The 22,059-nt window shown below is 50.6% G+C and overlaps 1 protein-coding gene across 1 annotated transcript; it reads right to left on the bottom strand.

Moving 5' to 3' along the window:
• Positions 1–57: 57 nt before the first annotated feature.
• Positions 58–18,625, bottom strand: NR1I3 (nuclear receptor subfamily 1 group I member 3). Its single transcript, XM_044448391.1, has 10 exons — positions 18,462–18,625; positions 14,810–14,855; positions 12,058–12,260; positions 9,176–9,306; positions 6,537–6,727; positions 5,428–5,630; positions 4,294–4,439; positions 3,404–3,520; positions 1,570–1,675; positions 58–456 (listed from the first exon to the last, which is right to left on the bottom strand). The coding sequence occupies exons 1-10, from the start codon at positions 18,623–18,625 to the stop codon at positions 318–320; spliced, it is 1,446 nt and encodes a 481-aa protein (XP_044304326.1). The 3' UTR covers positions 58–317.
• Between the last annotated feature and the right edge of the window lie 3,434 nt (positions 18,626–22,059).

Here is a 22,059-nt window from a genome sequence, read left to right as displayed (position 1 = left end):
ACTTGCGCTCCTCCTCGCGGTGGACAGGCAGGGAGCAAGTCTGCTTCCAAGCATCGCTGGGCCAGGTGTGGATGGAGCACCTGGCAAAGGTGCCAAGGGGGATCGGCCAATCTGGGGCTCCTCTCGCTCGGACGAGAGGCCCACCCTGATGCCGAGCCTGAGCGGAGTGACCCGGCCCTGTTTCTTACCTTCCCCTTCACTCCCACGCCTCGGAAGCATATTCCTTCCGAGGAACGCTTGCAAGTCCCGTCCTCCGGAGCTGAGGAAGGGGCTCGTGGAGCCGCGAAACACCATCGAGACCCTCCTCAATTCAGGCTTTAGCTGATGATTTCCGACAGCAGCGGCGTCATGGAGGTGAGGTTCTGGGTGTCCCGGAAGTGCAGGATCTGACGCGTGTTCTCAGCTTTGAGGGTCTGTAGCTCTGTCAGCAGCAGGACAAGCTTGGCAAAGAGGAACCTGGAGGAAAAGCCACGGCGGGGTCAGCTGTTGCTTCCCACCCACTCTGTCCGCCCTTTCCCCCCGTCTGTGGTTCAAGAGTTACCGTCCCTTTCCACTCCTTCCACTGATCCGTCTTCAAAGGGATGCCCCCTTGGCAAGACGCATGTTCACCCGCCCTGTTCCGCTTGCTTTTAGGAATACACAGATCTGTGAATGCACTACATTTTCTGGTTGCTGGAACGAGGGATTCCAGTGGGCCTTTTAAAAGGCGGATGAAAAAGGAAAGCAGCGAAAACATCGACTCGACGGAGTCAAAAGCTTACGAGGCACTGAAGTGAAAAGCCAACTTAAAAGCTTTGGTGCCCTCGAGGTGGGACTTCTGGGCAGAAGTCCAGGGCCGCGTTCTGCAGTTTGAGTGGGAAGATCTGCCCCCACTGCAAAAATTTCCAATTGGCCAAATTGTAAACGAGTGCATGCAACTTATCTATAGAGCTGGGAGGAAAGGCTGGAAGACCAGTGTTTAAAATCACCAAATTGCAGCGCTGCTTAAATGTCCTGCAATCCTGGAGGAAAGCCAGAAGGTGCGACCCTCTTGCCCCCACTGGAAGGAGGTACCAGAAAGAAAAGATGAGCTGAGCATGAACAGGCCACGGAGCCATCTAATCCTGCGTTCTGTTGCTGCAGCCACTCAACCAGTTCCCCACAGCAACCCACAAACGGAAGAGGAGAGCCCCGCCACCCTCATGCCCAAGTTCCCCAGCAGCTGGGGAACATAAGCCGCCTGCCTCTGGTGCTGGAGGTAGCACGGAGCCTTGAGGACTAGTGGCATGCAGAGCCTTCTCCCTGAAATTGGCCCCTCCCCTTTTACAGCCACCCAAGTGGGTGGCCTTCGCTACGGCTGGGCATATGAATTCCTTGGCCGGCCCCAAATTTCCAAGCATTCGGCTTTGTGGGCTGTGACCTCTCTGAGCTCCAGTATTGTGAGAGGGACAGAAGCGTCTCCGCCTCTCCACTTTCTCTGCCCGCGGCTCTCTCAGCCAAACGGCCCCAGTCACTGCAGCCCCGAAGAACTGGGGTCCGGAATGCCTCACGGGTTGATCCTGAAGCTTTCCCCTGCCTTTCCCCGCTCACCTGCCTTCGGACGGAGGGTGCTGCTGGTCGATGTGGCGCTTCAAAGTGAGGGCGATTTTGTCCTGGGCGCGGTCGATCTCCTCTCGCCGCAGGATGTTCGGGTGCTCTGCAAAGTGTCAGGCTTGGGCATGAGAGACCAGGCAGAGGAGAGACAGGGTTGTGAGGCTGGGACCCCCTTGCCCCCCAAGCCTGGGGCAGCCCCTGTGATGGATCCCAAACTTCCTGCTTTCCCCCAACCACTAAGGTACTAAGGTCCATATTTATTCATTAGGACATTGCCATCCTCCTCCTCCCCATATTACCTCCACAACAACCTTGTGAGGTAGGCCAGGTGGAGATTCAGTGACTGGCCCCAGAGTCACCCGATGAGTCTCCCAGCCAAATGCGGGGCTTGAATCCAGGTTTCTCAGGTCCCAGCCCAACATTTGAACCACTCAACAGATTGGATCTCCCTAGAATGTTCTTTTCAGGCGCGGCTCATGCAGTAAGAGCCTTAAGCCACAATTTGAAGGCCGTCCTGGGATGTTTTCTAAAGGACGGGATCTAAATATTGTAATTAAATTAAAATTAAAATTAAATTTGCTGGTATAGGAGGAATTTTGCTCCCTCCGCTTCTGCCTTCAGCCCTGCATCAAATGCGGACCCAGAAGCTGCTTCAAAATGAATTTGGCCTTCAGACCAAAGAATTCTCTGCACCTTGTTTTACAGACTAGCCTTCTTATGGTATAAACTTTCATGAATCAACTCTCCATCTTTTCCTGATTTGTATGTGCATCTGGGTTTGGAGAGAAACAAGACAGTTTGGGAGGCGATAAGCCACTTAATGCAGCTCATGTGAAATTATGGGGTTTCTTTTTTCCCCTCTTTTCCCCCTCCCTTTCTAAAATCCACCAAGGCAGTTTGCAAAACTTTCAGACTGTAACACCCCTAAGCAAACAAGCGACACTAAAGAATTGTAAAGATAAAAACAAACATGAAAAGCCAGAATAAGCACGCTTCGTGTGTTGTCATTTTCAAAAGAAGATAGTACCCAAGTTCAGACAAGCTCAGGAAAACATTGAAAGCCTTTGGGAAAAGATGCGAAACTCTTTTAATGATGACAGATTTCTCCAAATCAGAAAGAGACCAAAGTACTTGACAATGTGAATTGTGCCCTTCTTGGCATGAATGGTAATTTTTTGAGATCTCTGGTGTTTAGGGTATGGGGTGAGGTGTTTTTCCAAGATCTTTTTGAGAGTTTTGGGGTGGGTGTGTTTTGGAAAAGACTTGCATGTAAGGAGAAGAGTGAAATCCATATATTGAGGTACAAGTGTTCTTTAGACCTTAAGGTTTTTTTTATTTTTTGCGAGAGGATGGTACTTTTGCACGTAAGGAATGGCCTAGAATCTGGAGCTATGGGGTACCATTTTATTAATTAATTTATTTATTTAAAATATTTTTACCCTGTCCTACACGGAAATCATCCCAGGACGGCTTACAATACTGAGAACAATAAATAAACAACATATATAATAACAAACAAAAATCAAAACGTGACTATAAAGATAATAAAACCAAGTTAAAATTCCTCCATCCTTAAAATGATGGGTAAATAAAAAGGTTTTTACCTGGAGCCGAAAAGAATATAAAGTCGGCGCCAGGCGAACCTCTCTGGGGAGCGCGTTCCACAGTCGGGGAGCCACCGCAGAGCAGGCCCTGCTCTGGGTATTTACCCTCTTTACCTCCCTCAGGGAGGGTTCCCGGAGCAGGGTCTCCCCTACAGATCTTAGCGGGCAGGAGGGCATCTAGGGAAGGAGATGTCCCTTCAGGTATCCTGAAACATGGGGTGGCTTACCTGGGTAGAAGAGCACCAAAGCCTGTAGCAGGATGTATTCAGTCTCATGCAAGCACAGCCTCTTCAGACTGATGTGGAACTTCAGAAGTGACTCCAGATAAACCTGCTGGAACCCCGCTGAAAGATCAAGGGTCGAACGGATGAGGATTGCGTGGCCGGGGGGCCGCTGCTAAGGCAGAGTAATTTCCCTGGGGATTTAAAGTCCTGCTCCGCTTCGAGGCCCCTTGGCCATGGTAAATGCCTCCCCGTGGCCACACGAGGGTGCATTCACACTGTATAAGCCGCCATGGATATTTTGCGGTCCAGCTTATTCCGGAAGGTGGCAAGAGGCAGGCCTCTAGGGGCAGACCTGCAAAGAAGCCTTGTGGGGTCCCCCATACCCACCTTTAATTTATTATATTCCTACTCCACCTCTTGGCCTCACAAGGAGCCCAAGGGGACGTCAAGGACTCTCCTCTTCCATCCTGCATGCGCACAACAACCCTGTGAGGTAGGCTAGGCGGAGAGTCCCTGACTGACCCAGAGTCGCCCTGTGAGCTTCGGGGCTGAGTGGGGTCTAGAACCCGGGTCTTCTGAGCCACGCAGCTGGGGCCAAACCTTCTGGCCGGCGTCTAGGGCCCCGCAGCCCAGCCTAGCCCTCCCCCCTCCAGAGGGCAGGGTCGGTGGGGCCAAAACCAAGCAGGCCCTGTGCTGCAGGTGTATCCACAGGTGTACCACATCTCTGCGTTACTTGGACCCTTGCATTCATCCTGGAAAGGGGCAATAAGATTGTAACTTAAAGGGAGCCCCCATAAAAGCAGAGTGCGGAGTCAAGGATGATTTGGCTGCACCCCTGCAGCCGTCCAGGGTTCGTGTCTTGGCGGAGAGATGCCGAAGTTCTCACGACTCACCCAAGGCGCCATCCTTGATGGTGTAGCAGTGGGGACCGCATGCCCAGGACATGGTCTCCTCGTCGAAGAAGGTGTTGAACTGGATCAGGCTCACATCGAGGGCGGACCCCTTCAGAAGCGAGATCTGGTCATCGATTGGCAAACATCTGGTGAATATGTGCAGGAGAGGAAAGATTATAACTCGCCGGCACCTGCTCAAAGCTTTGCGACAGATCTCTTGCAGTGTGGAGCTTGCAGGACCAGATCTAATTTTTATTTATTTTATTTATTAGGATATTTTTATCCCGTCCATTCTGGTCCATCTCTGGATGGCTTGCAAGATAAAACACCTAATAAATACATCCATCAACAACAAAAGAACACATGACTGAGGATACCCATAAAATTGCAATTAAAATATTTAAACTTTAAAATAGCGGGTAAATAAAAAGGTCTTGACCTGGCGCTGGAAAGCATATAACGTCGGTGCCAGGCGAACCTCTCTGGGAGCGCATTCCAGAGCTGGGGTGCCAATGCAGAGAAGGCCCTGCTCCGAGTGTTCTCTCTCCTAACCACCTTCAAGGAGGGTTCCCAGAGGAAGGCCTCTGCTGCAGATCTTAAGGGGCAGGGGGGCATGTAGGGAAAAAGGCGTTCCTTCAGGAATCCTGGCCTGTTGGGACCAGCTGCTGCTCAGCAGGAATTTGCTAGGCTTGGGAGCCACGGGATCTTGGAGCGGGATGCATTTCCCAGGCCCCGGGTGTTTACTGCTGGCAATGGGGGTGTTTTTCCCACTGAGCTTAATTGCTGTGCGGGGGTCACATTGAAGGGGCTGCAACCGAGGAGAGAGGGGCTAAAGCTCCCGTTTCCAGCATGTGAGGGTTTGCCCGGCCTGCTTTGATCTGAGTCCAAGCTGGATTGTGCCAAAGAGACTTCTGTTTTTCTGCTTGTCTGGCATTTCTTGCAGCGAGGAAACCTAGCCAAGAATCATACAGAAGACAGGGGAAGTCTATCTGATGAACCCTGCACCCAGTCCCTTGGGGTCCCGCACTCCTGTAATATAGAAGGTGGGTCACTGAAGGCAGTGGGAGCCCAAATTTCGGCCTGGGGTGGCCAAACCATTGGACACGGGCCAAAAGCAGCTCACAGGCCACCAACCTGAAAGACGGGATAGCTTTGGCAAACTGGATCACTTGTTGAATCATGTAGGTGCTGAGGTCGGCAAAGAGCGGCAACATGGAGAAGACATCCGGTAGCACCTCCTCCATGGGCTCCTGGGGACTCGAGGGGCACGACGGAAGACACGGGTCAGGTGCGGGACTCCACGGTCTCGGGCTGTGGATGGACAGGCGCACCGGCGTCTGAAGAAAAAGGCAGGTTAAGAGGGGCTCACCGTGGCCACAAGCCTCTGTTTCTCTGGGCCATGCTTGGGACAGCCTGAGCGGTCTTTTCATCTTTGCTAAGTGCCTAGTCCTCATGAAGACATTTTAAAAGCAGGCCAGCCTTTCACTTGGGACTCTGTGAGGAAAAAGGCTCATTGACAGAAGTTGTTCAGCAGAGTCCCTTCCATTCTCTCTCTCGCCTCCCATTTTTGATTTATTTTGCAGTAAAGATCTGCAAAGAAACCTTTGGGAAAAGCCTCGGAAAGCTCTCAGGATGCAAATTCAGGAGTGACGTTCAGACTGTTTAGAAGGTGAGGAAAGTGGAACTAAAGGCAGGAGGCCACCAAACCATCCGTGATGAAGGAAGAGAGAGCAGCATGGGACATGTTTTCCTCATTTGAAGTGTGCCAAGACATTTTGCCGGCTTTGCCACAAGGACACAAGGACTCGCGTCTACTGTGACTTGTGGCCACGCAGATTTTCTGCCACAACTGTTGTTTCCTTCACGATATTTCCATACAAAGGCAGATGCATGAGGAAGCTTGTTTGTTTCAGACAAGAATTTACCAATATTTACACATTTCTTCCTCTATGGGACAGAAAAATTTGGTTTTATTTTTCAAAGAAATGTGGGAGGGAGCAAAATGGATCGATTTGTCTCTTTCCAGCCAGTGGCACTGTGAGTAATAAACCTACAAGTACAGACCCACAGAAGTGCAGTTCTTTGGCTTACTATTCAGAGGTGTTTCGAAGCCCTTCTGTTTGAACCCAAGGCACGGTCTGGAAATACAAGACTCGGACTCCGGCACCTGGCCAGAACCAAGCCCAGCCTAAACCACAGGTAGGTTTGCTAGGAAGACGCCAACACCTGTGTCTGTGGCACACCTGGTAGTTGACGAACTGCGAGAAGCTGGAGTCGAAGTTTTTCTTGTGCGCTTCGGTGAGGACCCCGATCAGCTGCTCCTGCTCGGCCGTGAGGCCTTTTTCCGTGGCCAGCTCCGCCGTGGGACGCAGCTGCTGGTGCTTCTGTTGCCGCAGGGCCCGGCGCTCCCGCAAGGCGGCCTCCGACATGATCACTGGGGCAGAAGGAAGACGCCGCGCTCAGGATGGAGGACGCCACACCTCGGGTCTCCCTGATCCAAGCCCAGGCTCCAGCGGGGACACCCGGCGGCCGGGCCTCACCAAACCTGCCTCCCAAATCTGGGTTTGGCGGAGTCGGTTGGCCCCTAAGAATTAATTTCGGGCTGGATCGAGACTAATGGGATCTAGTCCAGTCTGGAATTTGTGGGGCTAAAGCCAGGGCTAATGTTTCCGATTGATTTCAATGGGCCCTGAGTTCAGTTTAGTTTGTATCCACCCCTCTATTTCCGTCTACTCTTTTAACCTCCCTGTTGGTTGTGTCAGCATCCCTGGACCGTTCTCCATGCACCCTCGGCTTATCCTTTGTCACAGCAACCCTGTGGTGTAGGTTAGGCTGAGAATTGATAGCTGGACTGCTGTTGCCCAGTGCCAGCCTCATAGGAGAGGAGGAGTTGAACCCGGGTCTCTCTGCTTCAATTCCCCTAACTCAGCCTTTCCCTTCCCTAGTCCCTTCCAGATGTTTGGGGGTCCTGGCTCCCAGCTGCCCCTGCCAACATGGTCAGGGATGCTGGAAACGTCCATCCAAAACATCTGGAGGGTGCCTAGTTGGGAGCAGTCAAATTGAAAATAAGTTTCTAGTCCTCATGATGCTTGGAGCCCTGTGGCGGGTATGGCACAACCCTGCTTCCTCTTTTTTTCTTTCCCCCTTGCCTGGTGCCAGCTGAACTAAGACAGCTCTCCCCTCTCTGCATACAGAGCCTGTGCACAGAAGCGAGTGCCTTCACACAACCAGGGAGGGAATCAGGTGCACGTCCGAGCTGCTTGCATCCATGCACCACAAAGCTGGAATACAGTTTGTTCTTTCCTTCCTTCCTTCCTTCCTTCCTTCCTTCCTTCCTTCCTTCCTTCCTTCCCAATAAAAATATTAAACCAAAGAGCAGCCAGGAATGGCTTCAAAGCTCTTTCTTTCTCCCTGCTGCCCCGAACAGCGGGATAAATCCTGCACACAAACTTGCCCCCAGCCTCATATCCTGACTTCCACAGCCCAGCTCGCCCGGCTTGCTCTGGGAAGCAAAACCTCGAGTGTTTTCTTCTGCAGCCGGAGGAGGAGATGAATCTATTCTTGCGCTCTGGCTCTTTCCAGCTTTCCCCGCTTCGAAGAGAGCCGACCCTGTGGGCCGGCCGGTGCAGAGGAAAGCTAGGCGGGGCGGCTGCGTCCACCCAAATTTCCCAGCCTGCGCTTCCCTGGGGAGATGATGCAGTTTTCCTGACAGCCGCCCGCCTCCTTCCCCGCCCTGCAGCTGCGGCCCCGCTGCCTCCCGCCTTCGCAGGGACGGCTTTGTGGAAGCCAAGCAGCTGGGAGCTCTTCCACCCTGCGGAGGGCGGCTTTCGCCCAAAGCCCCTCCAGCCAGCCAGGCTCCTCCACATCTTGGATGTCAGAAGCGCGGGGCGATTTTGGACCGGCGAAAAGCCAGGCGAGATCGGAGCAAGGGGGTCTCTGGCCCAGCATCCCCGGTGGCCCCCAGATCCTGCCGGGAAGCAGGGAATGCGCACGCACGACTCCCCGGTTGTGGCCCCATCCCTGGTTTCCAGGGGAATTTTTGGGAACCTCCGCTCTGCGCCAAATCGGCCCCACAACCGCAGCAGCAGCAGCAGGGGTGCGGAGCCCCGTTCGGCCCGAGGGCCGCATGCCAGTGGTGGGCGGGGCTAAGGGCCAAAGGGGCGGGGCTGGAAGGGCAAACAGACTGCATTTTAGGCTCAAGCGCTTCCCACCCCTAGCAGTGCCTTGGGGGAAACATTTCCATCTTTCTAGGATGGAGTGTGGGAAGAGAGCAAGGACTCGGTGGCCGGGGAACGGAGGATCCGGCCTGCAGGAAAGGCGGCTTTGGCCCCCAGCTCTGAGATCCTGCAACCCGGGACTAGAGCGTCACGGGAATCTCCTGGAATCCACCTCTCCCGGAATATGGCCCCATGCAGCTGAATTAGGGCATCTCTTCCACTGCTAAACCACTCCAGACTTTTGGGGTGCCGTGTGTCATGGTGATGAGCCTGTTGGACTGGGGACCTGGGATATGCAGGGTCCGGTTCCCACTTGGCTGCGGAGCTCACTGGGTGACTTTGGGCCAGTCACTGCCTCTCTGCCTGGCCTACCTCGTAGGGTTGTTGTGAGGGGGAAACCGGAGTGGAGGAGAATGGGGCGAGCTACCTGGCTCCTCGCAAGGGGGATATAAATACAACTGGAATCTCTCCCTGCTCAGATCTGCCCCCCTCCCCCCGAGAAGGACCAGACAGCCTTCCTATCTGGTCCAGGGTTCGGTTACCCGCCGGGATCAGCCAAATGCCCCGGGAAGGCCAGGTCTGCCTTTGCCCAGCGCCGGCTTCGTGCCCACAAACCGGCTCCAGCGCTGGGCCCAAAACAAGCCGAAAAGAGCCGGCCCACTTACTGTCCTTCCTCATGCCAGAGGACAGGCACTTCTCGTAGCGGCAGGCCTGGCACTGGCGCCGCTTGGCTTTGGTGATGCTGCAGTTTCGGGAGAACGGGCAGGTGAACTGGATGTCCTTGATGACCGTCCGCCTGCGGGAGCAACGGGGAACCGGAGACGGCCGTGAGCACCGGGGAGACGCAGAGCCCGACATTCCTGTCCCGGTGAGCACCGCCTGAAGCGAGAAGCCGCCGCTCGTCCCGAGCCAGCCCCTTCCCCGATGTCTGAACAGCACGGGGGGCCCCAGGCAAAGCAGTGCCCTGGGGCCCCTACGACAACGGCTGTTCGTTTTGGCCGTTTTCCCATTTTCCAAGGGTTAACATACACAGATTAGTATGGGGCCCACAGGCAAGTGCCCGTCAGGCCCCTGCGTGAAGACGGCCCTGACCGGGGTCCTGCAGGGGGCAGGGCGGTGGACCTGATAGCCCTCTTGGCCCTTTGCACCTCTACTATTTTCTGAAACAAACACAGAAATACAGATCGCTCCACATGAGTCCCTACGTGCCGGCCCGCCCCTTGAGATCTGAGGCAGAGGCCTGTCCCCCGGAGCCCTCCTTGAAGGAGATCAGGAGGGTAGCTACCCAGAGCAGGGCCTGTTCAGTGGTGGCGCCCCGGCTGCAGAACACGCTCCCCGGGGAGGTTCGCCTGGCGCCAACGCTTCTTTCCTTTCGGCACCAGGTGAAACCCTTTTTACTTTCCCACTATTTTAGCTCCTAATGGTCTTAACTGTGGTTGTATATTTAGTATGGGATGCTGTGCTACTTTTATTTTTTCTTATTTTACTGTTGTTTTTGTGAACCATCCCGAGACATCGGTGATGGGACGGTATGCAAAAGTTTTAATTAGATAATAACATAAATAATTTACCTTTCCCTTCCCTATCCCCCCTTTCCTTGAGTGTTATAAGCCTGCAGGAAAGGCCTGTCTTATGTTAGGATTGATTGCAAGATGTTCCCCCAAGCCTTTAAAAATGGGGGTGGGTGGAAGAGCAGCGTAAAAATATTGTTAAAAAATAAATTGAAAGGTGATCGATACGGTTGGTGTGCGTTTCATAAGACTCTTGTGTTCTGTGCATGAAACAGAATTAAATGATAACATCCTGGCAGCGGGTGTGTGTGGTGGGGGGAGATAAACATTACGATTATCAAAATATAATAAGAATGATAATAAAAACTTGGTCAGGATTAAAATGGTTGTTCCAAAATTTTAGGGCTTTTATGTTCCTTTCAGCGTGTTGTTCTATTGTTTTGAATTGTGATTCACCACTTTTATGGCTCTTTAGGAACCAAGCCTGGGTATCAATTTTGATACATACATTAAATAAATAAAATAAACATGGAAACACTAATCATGAGCATCCCCGCTGAGTTATACACCTTGGGTGAAGGTTCCATCTAGAAAATTCAAAGATTTTCTACTTGTAGGGCGGTGTGAGTGTATTTTTTTCCACAGGGTAGCGTTCAAAATATTTTTCTTCCCATCCTGAAAATAGCTGCCCCTAGAAATTGTACAATCCATGCTTTTACCTTGAGGCTTATTCCGCTCCAGCTGTGTAAGAAATCAGCATCTGGAAAGGCCGTACAGCGGCTGACAGTGCCCCAAGGAAGATTTTAATGGAAACAGGCTGGGACTGCTAAAAAATATCTCGGTGTTTTCCCTCTTTTATTTCTGTGCTTCTGTACACAAAGGACTTCTTCACATGAGACATTACTTGTGTGCTTGTGCTTTCTCCCTGATGGTAGTTTGTGGGTGCTTTCATGACCGCATCACCCAAGTGGATCTTTCTGGGGCTTTGCAACCTTTTCCGTGCCGTTTTTAGAGATGAAAATGTGCTTTTTGGGGCAAAGCCCACTAAAAGAAACGCCTGAATTTTATACCTTTCCGCTGTCCTGCAGCGCCAACTTGTGGTTTTGTACTGGAATGTATAGGAAAGCAGGAAAAGGAGACTGAGAAGTTGCGGGGAAACCGCGTGTAAAAGAGCTGATCTTAAAATTGTAAGGAATCCAGAAGCCTTGGTAAAGTGGCAGGTTAAAATCCCGACATACTCGGAGACTTCAGCGTCCACCAGTGTTATGCTGGAATATCCATGGAGTAGTGGTCATTTTTCAAATACGGATACATATAATATCTAGGAATTTTAGTTGTATTTAATTACTCACAGTCACATTTTGAGTTTGAGTTTGGGTTTGGGGTTTGAGGTTTGGGTGTTTGAGTTTGTTCTTACTGGTAATATGTTTTTGTTGGTTTCATGCACATTCCTAATTGTTAACTGTTGTTTTATTCATCGATTGTTTTGGTTCTTCTAAGCCGTCCTGAGACATTTTGCATATAGGACGGGATAGAAATACTTACAATAAATAAATTTTAAATGAATAAATAATGATATTCCGCAAAGCCCACGGGCTTCCATATCAACCAACCAGTACTAGGAGCCTTCCTCTCCATCAGGAGATGGGTCCGATTTCCCATTCAAAACCAAGCCACACCCAAATATTTAGCTTTTTAGCAAGGGTAGCTCACAATCATATATATCGGTTTGCACTAAGGAAAACCCAGAGCATGGATTGTTGTTCAGTCATGGCTTCTTGCTGAATCCTGGGTTGTTGTGTGTGAACTCAGCACTGTGGTTTAGGTTTTTAACCACGAACAAGCCAGGAAGTACCCATGGTTTGTTGTTGGGTTGCGAACTCTGGGCGGTTTGTGCTTAACCCCCATTTTTAAAAGGCCCAAACTTCAGCTCTCCTTGCAGAGAAGTCACGCCAGGCCCCTGTTATTCGGGTGACTTTCTCCAGAAGGAGGGGAGGAAGAGGCGCCTCATGGGAAGGTCTCGGGTGGGAACATACCGAAAGAAGCCCTTGCAGCCTTCGCATGTCATGACATGGAAGTGGTAGCCCGTGGCACGGTCCCCACACACGGCACAGGTTTTCTCCTCACTCTCCGGATCCGTGTCGCTGCGACTCGAGGCCAGGATGCAGGGGCTGCTGTCACCGTCCGAGGGACACTGCATGCTTCCCACGCTCAGCACTTCTGGAGGAGCAAAAGGTGTCTGTGTGGGGTGGAGATATGCGCAAGCAGGCAGGCCCTGCCGTTTGCTTGTGACTGGGAAATCGAAAGCACACCCTTCCTCCTTGCTCCACGAGGGGTGGTGGGTCCGTGGAGCAGAGCATGCTTTGGTGGTGGCCCCCTTCAGTACCATCTGTTACTGAAGAGCCCTTTTGCTCCCTCTCGCCTCTGGCCCTGCCCACCACTTTGACCGCGGCTCCCAGAGCGAATCGGCCCTCAGTATGAAAAAGTCCCAGCATCCCTTGGAAGGGTGGGTGTCTTCAAATAAAGACAGTCTTGTCTAAAGGAGGGCACATGGCCGGCCTGAGCCAGAGGGAAATAGAACAATACTAACTACAACTATTATCATCTTAAGTCATGCGGCCTCCAAGAATAACAACGGAAACCATTGCTCTGTCTCAGTTTTGGTCCTCGCAGCTGCAGACCCTGTTCTGCACTTTTCCCCTGGAGCAACCCTGGGAAGGTTGGTGGGTTTACTTCTCTTCTGTAAGGCAAAAGCTGCCCAAGGATGGCTCAGGGAAAGAGGCTGGGGGAAAGGCCCTCTTCCTACTGCTGCTTCTTGGTCATTGCTGTGGTGTTAATTCTGGCTTTGTCGGTCTTGTTTTCATGGTGGAGGAACCTTCTCAAGGTGGATTTGGGCACCGCTGAACGGCCCGGCTGCTACTCTCTGAACGCAGGGACTTGTGGAGCGCTCCTCACGGTCTCCAAAGTATTTAGACTTGTTATTAATTCCTGGCATCAAAAGGGGAGATCCAACACTAGTTTTACCAGAAAAACGGCCTTTTGACACTCCTGCATTTTGTCTAAACTTGGGCTGGATTGCACCATAAAGGTCTTCCATCTCCTCATGAGGAGGAGAGGTTGAGGCATTGCTGGATCCCCCGGGAGATGTGTGTGCCTCGCTCGTCGCCTGCTTGTCCCTCAGAACGGCCCCTCCAAAAGGTGGTCCTGCATCTTCGGCGCCACAGAAAAGCAGCCCTCCTAGGTGGGTAGGTGAAGCCCTAACCCAGTCCTGGGGAACCTTTTAGAGACCGAGTGCCCAGACTGCAACCCAAAACCCACTTCTTTATCGCAAAGTGCCAACACTGCAATAAAAACGGAGGTTTTAGTTTTGAAACAACTCACGGCCAGTCCGAGCAAATACATATATATCCTTGGCAGCGCATGGACCATCCATGTGAAAGCTTGGACGAGTCACGGCTAATGAGTCGCGGCTCGTGACCTCATCGCCTGGCACCCCTGCCCCTTTCCGAGCGTGCGCATGGCCCCTGTGTGCGCTGCTATCCGATGCTCGGCTGCTGGGGCGCTGCTGGGGCGGCTTGGCTCCGTGCCGACAGAGAGGGCTCTGCGTGCCGGAGGTTCGCCGCCACTGCCCTAGCCTGACCTGGGCGTGTTTTTTTCCTGTTGGTGATAGGACTCTGTGTCCTTATCCCTTGATAAAGGTTGTGTTCTGCAATAACTGGACAACACAACAACAACGGTTGTTGACTGACTGCCACATGTAATAAATCATACCCTTCTTTCATTCATATGTTCTGGCAAGGTCCAGCTGCGGTGGAGGCTCTGATACGGAGAAACTGTCTGTTAAAATACTCGTTGATACTTTTCAAATGTACATGCATTTTTCAGGTATTGACTTGTTTCTTGGGAGATAACACTTGGTCAATGTAAATGGGTTTTTCAGGGCCCTTGAATAGCTAAAAGGTCGAGACTGCAATGCTGGAAAGATAAAAGCTCAGCTCCTGTGAGATAATGGACTGAAGGCTGAACAATGCTTTCAGTATTTGGGCAGGTGGTACGTGGACGCCAGGGTGGGATGGATGGATAGAAGGATGTTGCTCCATATTTCCTGATGCTCATGTATAATCACTGCCTCTAGATATATGTTGCTATCTGGCTATTTACAGAGCAACATTTTTTAATTTCAGGGTTTTCCTCCCCTTGTTCCTCTGATTTTTGAGTTGGTTTGTTTCAGTTTGTTTCATTACAGTGAAACAAACTGAAACACCAAACTGACTCACCATTAAAAAATGAAGGAAAAAAAAAGACAATTTCCAGCATCCCCAAACATCAGACACACTGTCTTGGGCTGGCAGAGGGTGTAGACTGAACCTTCTGGAAAGCACCAGCTTGCTTACTCTTGAGTAAGTGCAGGAAGGAATGCAGAATACATCTTAAAGGTTTTAAATCTGCATACTTATTATTGTATTATTAGTGTTAGTATTACTACATTCCTATTATTTATATCATTATTTCTTAGTATAATAAATTCACATTATCATGAGTTTTCCTGCCATTCTTTGCCACTTGGATATTTGATTAGATGCAGTGATAGATAAATGGATAAAAATATGAGACAAAACTCACCTATTAAATGGGGACCTAGAACACATGAAAAAATCAGTCTAGCTAGCCTGGTTTTCTTATCCAGGGAAACCCCTCAGGGAAGCGCGAAAACACGCTGGAAGAATGGAGGCAGCTTCCAGCCACGTCCCCGGATCCTTCTTGAAGCATCTCAGCCTTGCCACTGACCTGCACAATGCTTGTTTTCTCCTCTTCCACCTCCTGCACTCTGTGCCTGCAAACGGAAAGGACGAGCGTTATGTAACCTGGGAGAAAGGAATAGGCAGGCAAAGGTCAGGAGAAAAATGTGACTCTCTCCCCAAAGTCTGGCTTGTAGGAAAAGGAAGCTGAGCAAAGAAAACCCCAAGAAAGACAAAACTGGGGGCTGTTTGGCTCCGTCTCCCCCAGTTCTCTCGGGACGGTGCTTTTGCGGCTTTTGGTACACCTGTGAACCTAACTACCTAAGGACAGGAGAATGAGCGGCTGCAGTCTTGCCAGTTTTGGTCCTGCTCGGCCTCTCCTGATCTCTGACTCCTTCGCTTTCTCTTCTGCACCCCCAAATTTTTGCCCTCCACCTGCTAAGTGGCTGCGTCTCCGCACGTTTCTGTTGCCCTACCTGGTTGTCACCTCTTGGCCAGTTTGGAAGTTGCACGTGTGGATGGAGCATGGAAGGATTCAAAAAAGCAGCCAAAAGCTGGGGTGAGCGGTGGGGTTCCCGCCGGGGTCCTGGGACAACGTGATCCCTTTCCCAGTGGCGTTCAAGACACCAGGAAAATGTTTGGCTTGATTTCGTTGGATGAGCGTGGCTGAAATCTGTACTTTGCCCTCGAGAGCGAGAAGGAGGGAACCTGCGCAGCCTGTGTGTGTGTTTGTGTGTGTGTGTGTGTGAGAGAGAGAGAACGCCCAGCCCAGCAGAAGAGAGGGCAAAAGTAAAATTGAAGTTGCAAGAGGAGGAGAGAGGCGCTTCGGAGCCAATGTGATGAGAAAAGGGGAGACAATCCTTGTTGGGTTACTGCCAAATTATCCGGCAGAGTTTCTGTGCCCAAGATCAGCCGGATCTCCTCTTTTACGAAGGATGCTTCTCGATTTGATACAGTTCTCCTGGCCACGGCCTGCTGCACTGTACCGAAATTTGTTGCATTTTTGTTTGAATTATATTAAATATTTCTACGTTTGTGTCTCTCTGCCTGCATTGCCTTAAGGCCATTCAAGGCATGCCGTCTTTGGCCCTCTTTTTGGGCCATTCAGAAATGACCAGCTCATTCCCTGTGGCAGGTGCCCCCATCTTTTTTTTTCTTTCAGTTGGAGGGGACAATTTGGAATGGCCAGAGAGTGTCACGGGCGCTCTCACAAAATGGCTGCCACAGAGAGTATTTTGTGTATTCGCTAAATCGTTTCTATGGGACAGCCTAGTTGCAAAAAACACGGATTTTCCAAAAGCTGAGACAAAAAAACACACACACTGCTTTTCCTGCTGACGTCTCCCCTTTCTCGGCAAAAAAGCTGTACCTGCTGAAATTCTACCCGTTTCACAGCTGTTCATAGCTCTGGATCCCTGTCTAAAGGGAATGGCAGCCAGAAACAGGCATCAGAAGTGACCCGTAAAGCCAAAATAGCCAGAAATGGCATTTAGGTGGAATTATTTGCGTGTGTGTCATGCATGGCATTTGAAAAAGAATAAAACTTGCCTTTCTTCGGAAGTGTGTCTCATACATGGTCCTCACAAGCCGTGTATATTTTAGGTTTATTCATAATAACAGGTCTGCCTTGCATTTTTCCGTCAAAGAAGAGAGATTCAAATCTGTGCTGTCATAAAAATGCAATTAATGTAACACATTAAGAGTTTTTCAGAAGCCACTGAAAAACCCAAACCCAACAATATAAAAACTTAACATTCCTATAACAACCCTGTGAAATACTGGGGAACTTATAACAAGCTTTCAGCGCTTTGCAGCTTATATCTTAGGGTCCTGTTACCAGAAATGGGCTTTGAGGGTTCTTGTCACCAGCACGCAGGCCTGGAACTCGGAGCTGAATGAACATAACTCCTCTGGGCATGTACAAAGTGTTTTTGCAGTGATTGCAACCAGCTTTCATATCAGTCTGAGATTAAGGGAGGACACTGTTGTGGCTGAAGGTGTAAATTCCAGCCTGGCATAAGCAACAACACAGCAGGCAGAAATTCAGTGGGTGAAGCTTCCCCCCCCTTCCTGCTGTACTGATGGGTTCAAATGGAAAGGTCTGTCTCAGTTTTCACTCCTACACAGGTTTGCCCATTTACTACCAACTTTATTTTTATTTATCAGATATGTTGCTTAGCTACCTTTCAAAACGACAGTCTTCCCAAGGCAGTTTGTGACAGCAAAAATCATACTTGGATTTTCCAAAATAGGAGGGCAGTGTGGTGTAGTGGTTAAAAGCAGAGGACGGGGACTCAGGTGACCTGGGATCTAGTCCCCGCCCAGTCATGGGGCCAACTGGGTGACTCTGGGCCAGTCTCAGACTTTCAGCCCAGCCTACCTCACAGGGTTGTTGTTGCAGGGAAAAGATTGAGAGCAGGAGGGGAGAATAATGAAAGCCACTTTGACTGCCTCAGAAAAGTGGGATATAAAATAAGTAAATAAATAAATAACAGAGGAAGGCAGCCGTACCTCTTACAGATGGGAATCCTATAGGGCAGGGGCCAGCACCAAGAAGTCCTTATCTTCAACATTTCCAATTGTAATGGTGAACCTCTAATAGTGTTGTTGTTGTTGTTGTTAGTCGTGAAGTCGTGTCCGACCCATCGCGCCCCCATGGACAACATTCCTCCAGGCCTTCCTGTCCTCCACCATCCCCGGAGTCCACCTAAGCTCACACCCACTGCTTCAGTGACTCCATCCAGCCCCCTCATCCTCTGCCGCCCCCTTCTTCTTTTGCCATCTGTTGTTTCCAGCATCAGGCTCTTCTCCAGGGAGTCCCTCCTCCTCGTTAGGTGGCCAAAGTATTTGAGCTTCATCTTCAGCATCTGGCCTTCTAAAGAGCAGTCAGGGTTGATCTCCTCCAGGACTGACCGGTTGGATCACCTTGCGGTCCAAGGGACTCGCAGGCGTCTTCTCCAGCACAATTCAAAGGCCTCAATTCTTCGGAGCTCAGCCTTCCTTCTGGTCCAGCTTTCACAGCCACACATTGCAACTGGGAAAACCATAGCCTTGACTATACGCACTTTTGTCGGCAGGGTGATGTCTCTGCTTTTTAGTATGCTGCCTAGATTTCCCATAGCTTTCCTCCCCAGGAGCAAGCGCCTTTTAATTTCTCAGCTGCAGTCCCCATCTGCGGTGATCTTGGAGCCCAGGAAAATAAAATCTGTCACTACCTCCATTTCTTCCCATCTATTTGCCAGGAAGTGAGAGGACCGGATGCCATGATCTTCGTTTTCTTAATCCCCGTGCAAAGTAGGTTCCTGGGGCTGTTGGGGACATTTTCCCCATTGCCCTTTTGGAGGTGCCATGCGTGATGCCCTCGTAGCAGGCGGCACTCCCAGCCGATTAAAAAAACCCACCTGTGAAATTCCCATTAAAGCGCATTGGAGCGGGCCTAATTTGCTAGATGGCTCCCCAGAGGAGAGAAGGAAAGAAACAGAAAGTCGGAGGCCGTTTCCTGTTCCCGGCGTCTGATTAATACCTCCGGTCCCCAGGCAGTGAGGACCAATTTCCCGCTAATGAAATGCTGGAAGCCTCGATTAAACTGCGCTGAGCTAGGCTGGGCTGATGTGCCCCCCCCCACCCCGACTTCCCCTGTCGCCAGCAGCATCCTTCAGGTGAAGATGATAATTATATCCGGACAGGCTGTCTTCATTTGCCATGACAGCACAGCCACATCCTCCGCTAAGGGAGGTGAAAAATTCATCCAGTCCTCGTGGCAGCCCGTCATGTTCTCCCCCGGGGACTTCAGCCCTTGGAGCTGAAGTTCTGAACAGCAGAGAGCCTCTGCCTTGCCTTGTAGGCAGTCCTGAAGGCAGTACATGGCCCCGGGTCCAAGCCAGGGGAGGCAGCTTGCTATTTAAAGCAGGGTTTGCCCAGAATCATGAGGACTAGGATCCTGGTTTTCAGGGGATGGGGTATAGTTCACTTCAGTTTATATCCTGCCTTTTTCCTACAAAGGGCTCAAGGCACTTACGTCTCCTCCTCCATCTTATCCCCACAACAACAACCCTGTGGGGTAGGTTGGGCTGAGAGTCTGTGACTGGCCCAGAGTCACCCAGTTGGCTCCATGGCTGAGCGGGGACTAGAACCCAGATCCTCTGAGTCCCAGTCCCATGCTCTTAACAGCAGGTGAGAAGGCACACAGATTTCCTCCCAGGCAATTCCAGGTATGGCTGGGAATATTCCTGCTGAAATTCTGGAGCAATTCCACCAATCCGGGTACATAATATACGGCTGGTGGATCAAAGTTCTCGATAATTAAACTGCAGCTTTTCAGGTTAATTCGTTCGTGGGATGCTCCAGGCAGGGCTAGGTCAGGATTCTGCTGCCAGTTGCTGTTGACAATCCTGCATGAGGTAGAGGAAGACTCTAACCTGATACAGAGCAGATCTTATACTCCTCGTTAAAACAGCTGTTACTGCAAGCCATGAGGACTAGAATGTTATCTTCTTTTTAAAAGAAAGGGCCGAGGAACAAGATGCAGGTAGCAGCACCCATTTAAGACACTGGGTGTCTTAAAGCTTTGCTCTGGACTTGCTATTTGGCTATCTTCAGCTTTGTTCCTGTCCTACCAATCATAACTTTGTTTGAGGATCTTTATTATTTATTTTATTAATATTTGCATTTGCATTTATAGACCACCCTAATAGCCCAGAGGGCTCTCTGGGTGGTTTACAAACATTAAAACCCACCTATCCTAAACAAATAAATAAAATGGCTATACCACGACAGTATAAAATAACATAGTTAAAATGAATTAAACAGATAGATATACCATTAAAATTAATTAATTTTAAAATATTGGTTAAGTAACAAGATCTTGACCTGGCACCGAAAAGCATCTAATGACGGCTCCTGGCGGACCTCTCTGGGGAGGCCTTAAAGTGGCATAAAACCCCATACCATTAAGATAATTTGAGTAGACTTACCTCGCTCCTTGAGGGAAAAGACAAACCCAGGCAGAAGAGATTGAACTGTGCAGTCTCCATCCGGCCCTCTGATTTGCTTTCGCACCACTGCCTTTTAAAAATAAGTTGCACAGAAGCGTCACCACTTTCCAGAAGTTGCTGCCTTCCCTTTGATTTGTTTTCCATGGTGCCCAAGGAGAATTTATTCTGTGCTTTGCTCCCAGTTGGAGGACCTGCAGAGAGAGAGAGAAAGGGCTATTTTAGCCCGGCACAAGGCAGAGCAGTTTGAGTCCATTCTTGGGTTTTGCATCTTGGCCACAAACCTGCTTCAGACGAGGGGAGATGTTTGGTGCTTGCCAGATCTGGGTGCGAGCTGAACCAGAGCCGGGAGGGAACTATCGGGAGCAGTAAAACCAGATCATCTGGGATACAAGTGACTTTTCCCAGCGTTCAGGAGGGGCAGCCAGGCTGTACTGGACTTGAGGAGCTGTCCATGGCACCATATTTATTTTGTGGACAACCTCAGCCCCCCCGACAGCTCCTTTCAAGTCCAAGTGGCAGCCTGGGAAGCGTCAACCTCCAATTCTGTATTTGATATAAATTTAAGTTTATAGACATGTATATATGATCAACTTCAAGCTTCCAAGCGGAGAGCCAGCTTGATATTGGGGTTAGAGACTCAGATTCGAGTCCCCACTCAGCCATGAGACTCGTCGGGCGAGTCTGGGCCAACCGTAGACACTCCATCTGACCTACCTTACAGGGCTGTTGTTGTGAAGAGAAAACGGAGAGGAGAAGAGCTTTATAAAAAGTTAGGGAATGAATGCAATGAGCACAAACATTTCAAGGTGAGGTGCCTCAGGTCCGGAGGGGCAAATCCAACCCTCTGTGGACTAAATTTGGCCTGCCGGGGTTCCCAGAGAGGGACACAAAGAGACACTCCAAAGCTCACAATCTGGAAACAATCTTCTTCTTAAAACAGAGGCATTTCGAAGCAATGAGTGTAAAATCACGGAAGTGCAGTCCATCTACGCAGTCATTCCTGCTTGGGGCACCACAGCACCCTTCTGCAGGCTGTGGGCACCGTACCCAGTTTATTTATTTATTTAAAACTTTTGTATGCTGTCCCTTAAGCAAGGCATCTCGGGAGGGCTCACAATCGATCAATAAAAACCAGATACATTAAAAACAGTCAATAAAATCGAATAATTAAAAACAATCTGAGCGATAAATGACACATAACCGATAAAACATGACTGTTGCATTAAATACTAGTTTTTAAAATACCGGTTAAGTAAAAAGGTTTTGACCTGGGGCCGAAAGGAGTATAAGCTCGGTGCCAGGCGAACCTCTCTGGGGAGCGCATTCCACAATCTGGGCGCCACCACAGAGAAGGCCCTGTTCTGAGTAGATGAAGTTCAGTTGAGGAAGCGGCTGTGAAACCCCAGGTATTTTTCGCCTACCTTTGATGCTCCCTCCGGAGCAACCTGGCACAGGTGGCTTGTTTAACTGTCAGGAATTCCAGAATTCCTGCTTCAGAAAAAGGACTGCAAGAGTCCCAGCTTGCAGAGGAACAAACTGGCAGGCAAACAGCACCCGGCCAACTGAGGTCCAGGTCGTTCCAGGGAAGGGGGAAATTTTGCATGGAGCCCGCTTGTGCCGGAGTAGGAGACACGCTCCCGGGAGTCCCTCTGGGTACATGCTTGTGCCTCAAGCAGGAGGAAGCAGCGAGAAAAAGGGAGCCATGCTGGGGGGAGCAAAGGAGCAGCAGTTCCAGGCGTGCAGCAGTCTGTCTGTGCATAAGTTGTGTTCTCCGAGTGTGCGAACAGGGCCTGGGTTTATGGGGGTGGGAACACTTCACTGCACGCTCACCAGTGGGAGTATAATTGGAGCCGCTGATGCGCTCGGCGGCTGTGAGTGTGGCTGGGATCGGAGAGGGACGGGAGACTGCACACCGCGCGCTCCCGGGTGCCTTCTGCCTGACGTTGGCGGGGCGGCGGGAGGCGACGTGAAGGAGTGGAGAGCAACCCAAAACCGGGGCAAGAGCTGCGATCGAAACAGGAGCTTCCCCAAGCAAGAGGCACCTGTTGGGCTGGAATTCTGCACACCCTTGAAAGACAAGAAAACGTGAGGGGGTCCGTCGTGCAGAAAGCTGTGCGGCAAAGGGATGCTCTGTTTAATTGACGAGGTCTCTACGGCCTATTTGGTCGGCTGGAGATAAGAGCAGATTTGGAGATAAGAGCAGATTTTGAGGTAAGAGCAGATTTGGAGATAAGAGCAGATTTTTCATGATGGAATTCAGACCACTCCATAATTCATGCACAGTGGAGGCAGTGTAACTACTCCG

This window comes from Varanus komodoensis, unplaced genomic scaffold (genome assembly GCF_004798865.1).
Source record: "Varanus komodoensis strain SLA01 unplaced genomic scaffold, ASM479886v1 scaffold55, whole genome shotgun sequence".
In the NCBI taxonomy this organism is placed as follows: domain Eukaryota; kingdom Metazoa; phylum Chordata; class Lepidosauria; order Squamata; family Varanidae; genus Varanus; species Varanus komodoensis.
Note: the sequence above shows the minus strand (reverse complement) of the source record. Positions and strands in the feature narration are given on the sequence as shown.